Source organism: Stylophora pistillata, chromosome 7 (genome assembly GCF_964205215.1).
Source record: "Stylophora pistillata chromosome 7, jaStyPist1.2, whole genome shotgun sequence".
NCBI lineage: Eukaryota > Metazoa > Cnidaria > Anthozoa > Scleractinia > Pocilloporidae > Stylophora > Stylophora pistillata.
In genome coordinates this window covers 14,769,995-14,782,022 of record NC_142525.1, presented here as the reverse complement: position 1 = coordinate 14,782,022, position 12,028 = coordinate 14,769,995, and the positions used below count along the sequence as shown (strand labels likewise).

Below are 12,028 nucleotides of genomic sequence, written 5' to 3'. Positions count from 1 at the left end.
CGACTGACTCTGGAAAGCTGGTATAGTAACTTAAAACAGACTCCCTTCAACAGGTGCCATCTTCTGCCGGCACCATGCAAACGAATCATTCCGATTGGTTCTTTAAGCATATTTATTCGCTGTTTTCGGTATTCTAGCCGTTCTCAATTCATGCGAGTTTCTTTCATTACGATGTTTTAGAAAAGATAAAAAGCCGCAGTAGTTTTTGAGTAGTAAACTAAGAGATTTTTGCCTTGTTGCATGCTTTTATTGTATACCTGTATGGTTGGTACTTTGTTGTTCATTTGTAGTGAAATTTTTAGGTAAATATAAGTGTTAATGGTCTTTCTGGAAAATTTGTTTCCCATGGTAGTTGGTAGCTGAGTCTGTGCTCGTAATTTTAATTTCCTTTCATACGATAGTTTCCACACCAACCTTGCATAGATAAGCAGAACTATTAATTACTTGTCCAGTTTTATTTCCTAAGCTACGCTACTACAAGTAAGGCATGTATATTTTCTATACCAGAACTATGAATTCTCACTAAGTTTCTAAGCAGCCTTCGTTTATATTTAGAGACCTTTTCCGCTTCTTTTGTTATACTTTTCAAATATGGTCAGTTTAGACAGCAATAGCATCTCACACCAGCTCAATACTTAAGTAAGCAATTTGTAAAGGTTTTCCAATAACTAAACTGAAGAGGCTAGAGGTTATGTCAGTTATTGGCCTGAATTAGAATAAAGTCTACTGTGGAACCAAAACGTTGTTTCATCCTTGACGTCCGTATAAGCTCGCTAGAAGTAGATCTCCGTGTGCCAGGAAAACATGACGAGTTTCCGTTCTCGCAAGCCGAGTGGTCTCTACCGAGTTATTTTCCCCCGTTTTGTACCTTTCACGCGAAGTCCAGTTTCCCACGCCAAAAACTATCGTCTCACATTACATACGAACCGAACGGAACAGGTTCTCGTCAGTCACCACCACCGACAACAGTCCTTCTAAGGACTGCACTCACCTGGACGATCAGACCACACTATCATCTGCTTACAGATGTCTGACAGTAGCCGTGCCTACATCCGGTTTCAAGCCGCTTTTTCAAACCTGAAAAGGTTTTCTGTTAGTTTGGAATTTTCAGGCAGAGGGGATTGGTTTTGTTTTTTATTGTATTTGTGTTTTTGTTTCAGAACATTTGGAAATTCAAGTAATGAAAGGAGAGAAACTACAACAGTAGGTCAAGTTGATTATTTCTTTATAATTTCATATAAGTCTAGTATATTCTAGTGTAGTTTCATAAGACAGCTGGTTTGAAGATTCAAAACAGTTTTCAAGCTACGTATGATGCACGATCCTCGCAGTAGATAACGCTATTTATGCAATAGCGAAAATCAGACCTGAAAAAAATCAGGCCTGTACGGGATTCGAACCACTGACCTCTGCGATACTAGTGCAGCGCTTTACCAATTGAGCTAACAAGCCAACTGGGAGCAGGCCGTTAAGTTGATTCGTAATAAACCCGTGAAAGTGATAAATCAGATACAATGAAGATATGAAGTTCATATATTTGAACTTCATGAATTTGAACCAGTTCAAATATATGAACTTCATATATTCATTGTATCTGAGTTTTCAAGCTGTTGTTGAGTTGAAAACAATTCTGTCTCCAAGAGTGCCGTCGAAATGCCAAAACCTTCTCAAAGCCTTTACATGGCACTGGATGACAGAACTCGTTTACAATTGACGGTAGATGCCAGCCCAATCAGCAGTGAAGAAATCAGCAAGTACGCTTCTCTTAATCTATGCACACGCTCGTGGGAGATTGCTAGAGAACATGTGACCATAATGCAGATCGTTGGAAAAGGTGCTTTTGGTCAGGTTGCCAAGGCAACAGCCGATAACTTACAAGGAAGAGCCGAGAAGACACTAGTAGCTGTTAAACTGTTGAAAGGTACCAAGTAATAATGAAATCATGTTGTACAGTCTCAAATTCTGTCCAAATGTTTCTGTTCTCTTTCAATTTTGTTTTGTTTTGTGTTATAGCGTATGTTTCTGCCTATTCTCCAAGTTCCTGTTTAGGGTAATCATTATGTATGACTAGTTCATAGATACCTCCATAGAATGACGCAGTCAACAATTAACCTTTGATTTTGTTGTAGTTCATGTAGCGATGCAGTTTTAAGATGCAATGTAAACATTCACCTTCAAAAGATTGTCACAATTTTAAACCTAGGCATTTTACGTTTACGAAGAAAAGCACCTCAAATATGATGTATGATAGAGCTGAATGATATCTATTTATCTATCTATCTATCCACGTACTTACTTATCTATCGATCTATTTGTCTCTGTCTATCTGTTTATAACTACATCGATCTTTCTCTCTCTATCTCCTGTATCTCTTTGTCTATACATTTATTACACTATTTACCTGTCTACTTGTCTATCCGGTCATCTTGCTATTGATCTATCTCTTTAGGTTTACTTATATTAATGGTACAGTTAATTTAATCGTGATTCTATGTGAAATGTTGTTTGACGATAATTAATCGGAAATCATATTGCAGAAAACGCCTCTGAATCAGAAAGAAAAGATTTGCTATCTGAACTTGAAATGATGAAACAACTTCAACCTCATCCTTACGTCATCAAACTTCTTGGATGCGTTACCAAATCTGGTAAATCCTAAAGTGTGCATCATCAGCTATGATTAATGTCAGCAACTGAAATAAGGTTTTAAAAGTATCGCCATGAAGAGCCACAGATATCTTTCTTTTTAATTTAGTTAGTACTCACTTGTCCTTAACTTGTTTAAGGCAGGTACTATTGCTCTTTAAAATAAGAGACCGACAATACTCTTACCATACTTAACTTGCAAAACATATTTATCACTATGACTACGAATTGACTCAACTGAATGGGTACGAATTGACCTGGCAGGGTACGAAACGACCAGTAACCTTAAAACGCTATATCAAAATTGATATAAGCGCGCCATGCAGACCTCTGGGATTGAGGTGCATGAAGAGCAGGGACCCTACCTTTCGGCACCTCACACTCAGAGTTCCACACAGTGCCATTGGTTAAACTAGTTTAACCATTGGGAGAATCTGCTAAACCAATATGCTAAAATCTGCTAAGCTTGACCTTATTCTATTGTTGTGAGTAAGTGTGAGATCTGAGTATGGCTCATCCGATAGTAGAGAAATAGACACAGTTTTATAATGTCTGCTGAATAACAGCGTGTATTTAATCAATAGCTGAGATCTAAGATCAACAAAACTTACCGAAATGGGCTGAAATTAAAACTGCATTCATAAGAATTGCGCACATATTGTGGATTTGAGCCGCCAAGAGATAAACATTTTTCGAGGCGGAAGGCTCTCCGGTGGTAGACCATGAAGATAACACATGTGCAGCTCTTACTAAAAGTTTAATATGATGTCAGGTCAGTGACATCGACATCTTACCCCTTCATAATTCATTTTCCGAATTCATTTTCTGAGTACAGCATATAATCAAGTATTGGCGGTACCTTCTTTGTCTTACCAGAGCCACTGTTGGTGTTGATCGAATATGTTCCCTTTGGGGATCTGCTGGGTTACCTGAGAAGAAGCCGTGGATTAAATGATACTTACTACAGAGACCCGGATATCAAACCACAAACGAATCTGACGTCACTGCAGCTGATGAAGTTTGCTTGGCAAATCGCTGATGGAATGTCCTATTTGTCATCGATACCAGTGAGTGATGTAATTATTCTTTGTGTGACGTCGTTACAGAATAAGGCCCCGTACTTCACTTTTTTTTTTTTTACTCGTGGACTCATTGCCGAGGATGGCATCTCGTGTCAGCTGAGGCATCCTCATCTCTCGTTTCGTTAGAGGGCGTTTTCAAAAGTAACTTTTTTTTCTTTGCTGAAGGTTATTCATCGAGACCTTGCAGCTCGTAATGTGTTGGTGGGAGAGCAGGAAACGTGCAAAGTGACAGACTTTGGAATGGCCAGAGATGTGCAAGAGGACAACATCTACGAAAGGAAAACCAGGGTATGAATGATTCACTTAAAGAAAAAGACTAAATGTTCTTGTGGATTATGTGGCTGAAGATGCCTCGCTAGCGTGAATGCTCAAAGAAAACAAGCTCCGGAAATCGTCTTCAGTTTACTGGAACTTTTGTTGCTTTGTTCTCGCCATTTGAAGCATTGGAATTTTTTATAGACTAAGTCGAATCCTAGTATTTTTGCTCCTTTTCTAGGGGCGTCTCCCTGTGAAATGGACTGCAATTGAGGCGTTGCTTTACGGAAAATATTCTACAAAGAGTGATGTGTGAGTACAGGGACGGCATGAATACTGTATTTAGGCTCAACGAGAATGGTTTTATATGAACTGTTTTCAGGTCTGAAAAAAGTTATTGTGTTCCTTCTGTATTTTGGTCTTTGTATTTTGTGGAAGAGAAGACAGCTATTTCTGGCGCGGTTGGTGTATTTTAAAAGATTTCAGTTCTAAGGGCTGTTTGTAACGAAACGAAAACATTGTTACTTTCCCAAAACATATCTTTGACTTTCTGCCCTTCTTCTTGAAATTGCTCCATCTCTGAAAGTCGCGTAAACTTCCTTCAAAGCCTCGGCGAAGATTGCTGTTGTCCCTAAACTTGACCATGAAGACACTGTAAACCATCTTTTAGGTTAGTAGAAACAAAAACCACCAACTTTAGCTAAACATAATTCACCAAACAATGAACCAAACGGTGAACTACTAAAAGTTAAGAGTTATTATTATATTTTCATTCAAGAGAGTGACGTTTTGTCCCTTCCGTTTCTCATTGGGGTAGAGAGTACGGCTTCTTTTTTTATACCTACGCTAACCAGGGATCAAGAAGGATGACTTTTCTACTGTGTTCCTCGCTACCTCCCCCTCCCCTCCTAAGATGTTTAATTTTTTTTTTTTGCAGGAAAGTAATTTCATATCCTTAAATTCATCGCGTTTTGTTTTTTAGTTGGAGCTATGGAGTTCTCCTCTATGAGATTTTCACGATTGGTAAGTTACAAGGCTGATTATTTGAGCCTCAATAGTTAAGGCGACACGAAGTCATTGAAGTAAGCCGTGTGTACCAGTCTCTGCAGAATTTGACGAGATAAATTACGTGATATGAAGTGAGTTAATGATGTAAGTTGGCCACCGTAATAACTTTTACAGCTGACGTTTCAAGCGTCGGCCCCTCGTCATTTGTTCTGATAAAGGGCTAACGCTCGAAACTTCAGCTTTGAAACTCTTTACGGTGGCCAATTTACATTATCAACTCAGTTCATAAACCCCCTTTTCATCTGTAGAATTTGGTATTGGTCCTACCAAGCCAGTTAAGATTGCCACAGTCGCTTGTCTTGGCTGAAAAAAACTTTAAATGGTTCGAGAATGGTAGCGTTGTGTGGAAATAGAAAAAAAATATGTAGAGCCTTTCATTGCAGAATGTGTTAACATTAGCTTCTCTTATTTAGGTGGTTCACCGTATCCACGAATGGATGGAAGAAAAATTGCAAACTTACTTCAAGAGGGATACAGAATGCCTAAACCAAAACATGTGGATGATAAATTGTAGGTTGATATCGTGTTATTGTTTTTTTTCTAATGGCTTTTATCTTACAGTAGTATTTGTCCTGCTTTTGTTTGAGTTGTTGTGCGCCTCATTATTTCCCTGTTTTTCCTTGTTGATCCAGCCTAACTAAGAGAAGTGTGAGGGGAGGTTCATTATCAGGTGGTATATGTACGGATCTTTTGTCCTTTATCAAAAAAATATGGAATTTTTAAACTAAAAAGCTTGTTCATCAAGGATAGGCCAAGCTGTTTCTAATTAAACTGTTCCTTCGTCTCACCATTTTTTCACGTTAAAGACACTAGTCTTTAGCCAAGGCCTAGGCCACCAATGACATACTAGGAAACTTGGTGATTTCCTTGTGATTTAGGTATGGCATAATGACAAAATGTTGGAAAGCCGACCCTAACCTCAGACCATGTTTTGAAACTTTAAGGAAAAAACTCAAAGAAATGGAAAACCAGGACAAGGTAGAATTGTAGAGTTTACAAAGAGACTTTCTCTGGTTTTGTTCTTTTCAAAGTTTGATTGTTAGAATCTACCACCATCAAATTAACTTCATTGATAACTGCGGTCACCATGAAGACCTCGAAGCCTAGTTTATTGCGTCAACTTATTTCGCCTTTGAAGCAGTTTTCAATTGAGTATGAAGTGTGATCCAGAGTTGCTTTGGTTTTAGTTACTTTACTCTGTCATTAGTCTAGAAAATTCATGCCACCATTCCAACCAATCAAATGCAAAACTACAACCAACCCAAAGTTGATCACACACATTTTCCCCCTATAAGCGGCTGGGTCACCTGATTTTACTTTGAGTTCTCGTTGGTTGATAATGATGTTAACCTTTTTTCTGATGGATAGTTGTGAGTACATTGGGTTCAGTTTTTCGACACTCACTTTAAAACTGCTCTATCTTATATGAATTGTGTGAAAAAGCTGCTCTCTTTCTTGGTTAAAAAAAATGAAGGAGGCATCGAAAAATTAACAGTACAGAATAACTTACACCCGTTTCTTTTCATGATATTGTTTTCTCACATTTCTTTTTTTTTTTTTCCTACAGGGTTTGATAAACTTAAAAAGTTACGACGATCGACTCTACGTTAATGTTGACGATCTAACCGAGTAAGCGAGTGTAAACAGGAAAGGATTAAGTACTGAATATTGCAGCCCTATGAGATCTTATAGATTTCAAGTTAACCCATATTTTTTGGTGATAAAGCAACTCTTCAAAACAAGCTGTTTAACAGCAAAGCGAGGCGAAGTGCAGCTTTTTGTATCATTATTGATAGATTTTTTTAAGCTTTCAGTCTTGAAAAAACGAACGATTTTATACAAACGAGTTTAAAAAGCTGCTACCCAAATTTTTCGCCACGTGTTATAGCTTTTTAGTATAATTGCTGCGGTGATGGTAGAGATGCGCGCGCTCTGATTGGACAAGGATTGCGTCATATCTCGCTATAACCACCTCGCGCGAGGTAAATTTCAAAATGGCTACATCGCGTTTTGTCAATGTTACGCAGGAAGGGATGAACGCGATAAAAGAAAATACAACTCTGAAGAGCACAAAGTATACTGAAAAGTTTGACGTGACGGTTTTCAAAAGAGTGCTATGAAGTTTTTGTTGTGCTAATAAAATGAGCCTGTTAAAATCTAGGAGAAACGTGCTACTCATCTCGAGACGAGTAATGCAGCGAGTATGACAGAATTTATAATTTTTTAATTTACAAAACGAATTTACAACAGACTTCGAAAGCACCTGAGCAGCAATTGTACGAAAACGGTTATTCCCCTTGGGCTCAGTAAAGAGTGTTGAGTAATCCCCTCGATTTGGTCTCAGGTATTATTCAACAATTCTCTCTTCACCTTCCGCAAATAATTGTTAAATGAAGGGGTTTTTTTAGACAAAACATGTATTTTCATTTAAACTGTGCTGTCAAATCTACGCAATAAATATTCCAATGCTTTCTCACAAGGCGTGGTAACTGTTGCAGAAATTCAAATTTCTGAGATATTCATGAACATGGTAAAATTCATCATGTGAGATACACGTGGGATTCGATAGTCAGAAGTAAGAAGCACTTATTTGGGGGGAGGGGGTGGGGCGGTGCACGGTTTTTACCCCCACATTTAAGTATCGACTTTCTTCGGTCCCCATAGTTCTCGTGTAAAGATTAATTTGTCAGCTATCCATCCCCACGCTTTACTTACACACCCAGACAATAATTTGACATGACAAGTAAAGACAAACGGGACTTTCTGAAACTCCACGACTGTTTACTGGCCCTCCAAATACGCAAATCTGTCTGAACCTCAGACGTTTTTATCCTATAACAATCGCCCATGCATAGTACCACAGCATTTGTGGATATCAGTTTGGGTCTCTCCTCTAAATTTTTGGGTCTCAAATCCATTAATTCCCGTGAGCCTTTATTTCTCGACTTTAAAAGTTGTGGATCTCAAAACTGATACGCTTCTTTGAATTGATGTGGATCGTCTAATGCATTCACGAGTTGTGCGATTCGTACTATCCTTACTGAACAGAAGAGGAATTAATATAACCAAACTAGTGAGTCTGAGCAACTGTGGTCATGCCGAGGTCCATCGCGGCTAGCTCATCAAGGCCATCTCCAATCATCGCAGTGAAGCAAGCCACGGACATTACAACGTCCACCCTTTGAGTGAACAACTAAGAGCTTGCTCTGATATCCTGTAATGCGTTGAGTGGAAGGCCACATCAGTCACTTTTACGGCGCTGTTCATCGAGAGCAATCTTCAGTGTTTCTGTGAATCCAGCTAGCTGTTATTTATTTGTAAAAGACACGTCTTGAGCACTTTGTTTTCTAATTTTCATGTGCAAAATTAAAAAACTTGCGTGATTTATAAGCCACGATCTGGCCGTGTTTCACCGAAAAATTCACCGAACACTGAGACTAAAACACTTCAGACAAGTGTTAACTTCCACTTGCCAAACTACAAATGTACTTCTGTTCTGAAGAAAGGGGGGGGAAACACGAGAACTACGAGACGAAGTCAGATGTTTCTCCCGACATTTCTTTCGTTCTCTACAACGGAACAGAACGCAGTCAAGGCTTCTCTATTTATTAATTCAGTGATAGCGAGCGTATTCAGAGTTAACGTTATTTTATCAAAGCTTCTGTTTTTGTTTCAAGGGACTCCATCAGTCATTTGATGTACGGAGCACCCATGGATTCGATATTGATAACTAAAAGAGAAAAATGTATGTTGTGCCAGAAGATATTGGTTTTGAAAGGAAAGTTGTTCGTCGCTCTCGTCTGATTACAGCGAATTTGCTATTGGAACCTATCTTGGTAGTCGAATGTCGAAGTGTTGTAAGAATTATAGAAGGTTGCAGATTTTACACGTTTAAAGGAAGGCGACGCATGGACGGCAACGTTTTGAAGAACGAGGTTTTACTTAACACACCATATCATCGCTCAAGCAGTGTTCAAATTTGCTGATTGTGGGCGTTTGTAGGAAAATGTGTATCGAACTACGAAAATGATAACGAGGGGTCAGGCGGTGCTTTCATTAAAACTCACTCGAAATATGATTTTGTGGGGTGAGTCTATTTGGACACTCCATCGGGCTGGGGATCGGTCTCTTATGTTCATTACCCTTTTTAAATTACTCTACGGCAGAATTTTAATCAGTTTTTTTCAAAAGAAGAAGAAAAATACGACGAATCTGATCGATTATCATTTCCATTGGTGCTCCAAGCAACTGAATAATTGCATTATCCTTCTCAAATGACAGGCTACTTGTTGCATTCTGTACAAGGACAATAATCGTCCACATCATCACTTGAATCTTGCTTTAGTCTTATGGAGAGGTAGATGAGATAAAGACGAAGATTTTTAAGAACTCGCCCTGTTCAGTAGCAAAGCAACAACTGCGTAAGTACTTATAACGAAGCTCGCAGTTCGTGCAGCGAAGCACCACTATTATCAAAATTAGTAACCCATCAAGCCCAAAAACTTATCGAAAACTCGGAAAAATCTTGTGATCGTACGACCGGTCGTATCTACGAGGTGCTACTTTTAGCATGAGCGAACACTTGAATTGGTGGCACAAATCTTAGCAGTAAATACGCAAGAGGTGAACCCCTGGGGGAAAGAAGAGGAGAATACACATGCGTGCATACGTATAACTAAGAACTGAATTTGGGTGCGCTTGCGTTAATAAACATCGGAGCAACCCGATAAAGTGCGCATACATACTCGAATGCGGTGACACAGTGCAGTATACGGCAAGGCGCAGGCAGAACATGAGGGTATAACACGAGGGTATAACACAAGGGCATAACATTAGGGCAGAACACGAGGGCTTCCTTTGGCCAGCTGATGCGAAGCCCGCGTAAGCAGTGGTTTTGAGGGTAAATTTTGGTGATTGAGTAGGCGTTCAAAACATTAATTTCAGTAATACCGCACGGTTTATTTGTTATCTAGTCTTACCCTTAAATTTGAATCAATAGCCTTTCCGTGAATTGAAATGTTAGCTAGGTTGAGTCAGCGATATTCATATTCACAAGGAAGTTGAACGCGGTAATTTGATATTCACGATATTGACATGTAAGAACCCGTCTAAGGTATTTATTGCAAATCTTTCCTCTTTGTCGTGCTTCTGCTCATTTGGTCGAGTCCTTTCTCACCCTCCTTCGTGTCGTTCACGACTCGCTCTACGCTTTGACCTCTTTTTCCTATTTCCCTACAAATTTGATGTGAGGTAATTTATTCCAGATGACATAGCCTACCAATATAATAACTTCGCAAATTACTGAAAAATGACTTCACGCTCAAAACCATTGCTTACGCGGGTTGTCAGCTGGCTGACAGGGACAAAAAACGTCTGCGCGTGCGCCAGAGACCCGCAGCACGCAACCATAAACGTGGTAATGTCGCTTTTTGGTTCTTTCTGAGCACTGTTTCACAGTCAGCAATTCTTGGCAGAACTGGAAGCAACTCACGAACACTCATTACTTTAATGCTTAGAAAATTGTTTTATTCATCCGATGTGGATATTTCTGTAATAACCAGTCTACTGAGTCAGACGTGGGTGTACCAGATAATTGTTTAAGGAATCTTACTAGGCAACAGGATCTATGATTTAATAAAAAAAAAACTCTCCTTAGACCTTTGGTGTCCTACAAGCTCTGCAAATCCCTACAGCAATAAACCATTTCATCGGTCATACCACTATGGGTCCCGAACTCCCTGTCAGCATTAATCCTGAAGCGATTCCAGCTGCTGTTTTCATATTGAGTTCCAACACCGTTCTATTTATTCCAAATTCCCAAGGAATTTTTCTCTTGGATAGCACTTTCGCGAGAACAGTGGATCTCATGTGGCTTTTGCTGAGTAGCAGCGTTCATGAGAGCTTCTCTCATGCTATGGGAAATCAATAATTTCCAATACACCCTTGGGACTGTAACGAATGCTAAGTTCCTCCGATGTGATATGTAAAGTAATTTTGTAACCTGTGCTGGAGCTAAGCATGTGGTAAGGCGATATTTTGCATCGATTTAAATTTGTACACGTAGAGCCGTGTAGGTTGGGTGTACTTTCGCTTCGCCTAGATAAAAAGTTCCAATTTCTAAGAGATTCACATTTATTACTAACGCATGGTATTATTTACCTTTTATGAATTTCACTGTCAGTTCATTATCTAAAATAGAGATCAATTATACTCAAAGAAATTAAGCTCACAGTGGGCTTCCTTATCGAGTATTGAATTCCGGAACTGTTGGCTCTAAAACAAGCAACAACATTTCCCAAAATAACACGTTCAACATATCGAAGATTTCAGTTAACAGAAGTTGTTTTCAAATAGTGTTCTTACAATCCAGTTTGAAAGGCAAAATACCACGAATACACAGTTAACCAAACGATCGAAAAGCGCGCCAACGACAACTTCAACATGCTCACGCCACGCATGCGCAGATGTTTTCCATCCCTGTCCAGCTATCCCACGTGAAGGCCTCGTGTTATGCCCATGGGTTATGCCCGCGTTACACTGCACTGGGTCACCACATTCGAGTATGCTCACTATATCAGGTTGCTCGTATGTTTACTACTGCAAACACACCCGAATTCATAGTCACCCACATATACACGCTAGTCTGTTCTCTGTTCTCCGTACAAACGCTCTCGTGAAAACTAATTTTTTTTCGGCTTGAGGGTTCCCAATTTTGATAATAATGGTGCTTCGCTACGCGCACTGCGAGCTCCGCTATGAATTTGTAATCACTGCCACCGACGAACTTGGTAAAAGTTTGGCAGTCAAAACGAACATCAAAAGAGTGGAAACTCAGAAAGGTAATGGTAACTCAGAAAGGTAATCAATAAATCAATCAAAACAGAAGTTAATTTAATAGCATCAATCCCGGAAGTCTTTGAACAAGTCGGCGATACATTCAGCGATTTTATACGCCAATCGCAGCGATTGGCGAAAGT

The 12,028-nt window shown here is 39.3% G+C and overlaps 1 protein-coding gene across 6 annotated transcripts in view; it reads left to right on the top strand.

Annotated features, from left to right (window-relative positions):
• Positions 1–7,530, top strand: part of LOC111318913 (fibroblast growth factor receptor 2) — a 33,800-nt gene extending 26,270 nt beyond the window's left edge. For 2 of the 6 annotated variants that reach the window (XM_088727694.1, XM_088727697.1), the window contains 10 exons: positions 1,161–1,203; positions 1,642–1,921; positions 2,538–2,648; positions 3,523–3,713; positions 3,894–4,016; positions 4,225–4,295; positions 4,966–5,006; positions 5,465–5,561; positions 5,930–6,029; positions 6,619–7,530. In XM_088727694.1, coding sequence (XP_088583820.1) covers positions 1,161–1,203; positions 1,642–1,921; positions 2,538–2,648; positions 3,523–3,713; positions 3,894–4,016; positions 4,225–4,295; positions 4,966–5,006; positions 5,465–5,561; positions 5,930–6,029; positions 6,619–6,684 — 1,123 coding nt within the window. In that variant the 3' untranslated portion in view covers positions 6,685–7,530. Of the gene's footprint in view, positions 1–1,160; positions 1,204–1,641; positions 1,922–2,537; positions 2,649–3,522; positions 3,714–3,893; positions 4,017–4,224; positions 4,296–4,920; positions 5,007–5,464; positions 5,563–5,929; positions 6,030–6,618 lie in introns of those variants that run through there. The other 4 variants (XM_088727695.1, XR_015989585.1, XR_015989584.1 and 1 more) reach the window with 4 other exon arrangements.
• The last annotated feature ends 4,498 nt before the right edge of the window (positions 7,531–12,028 follow it).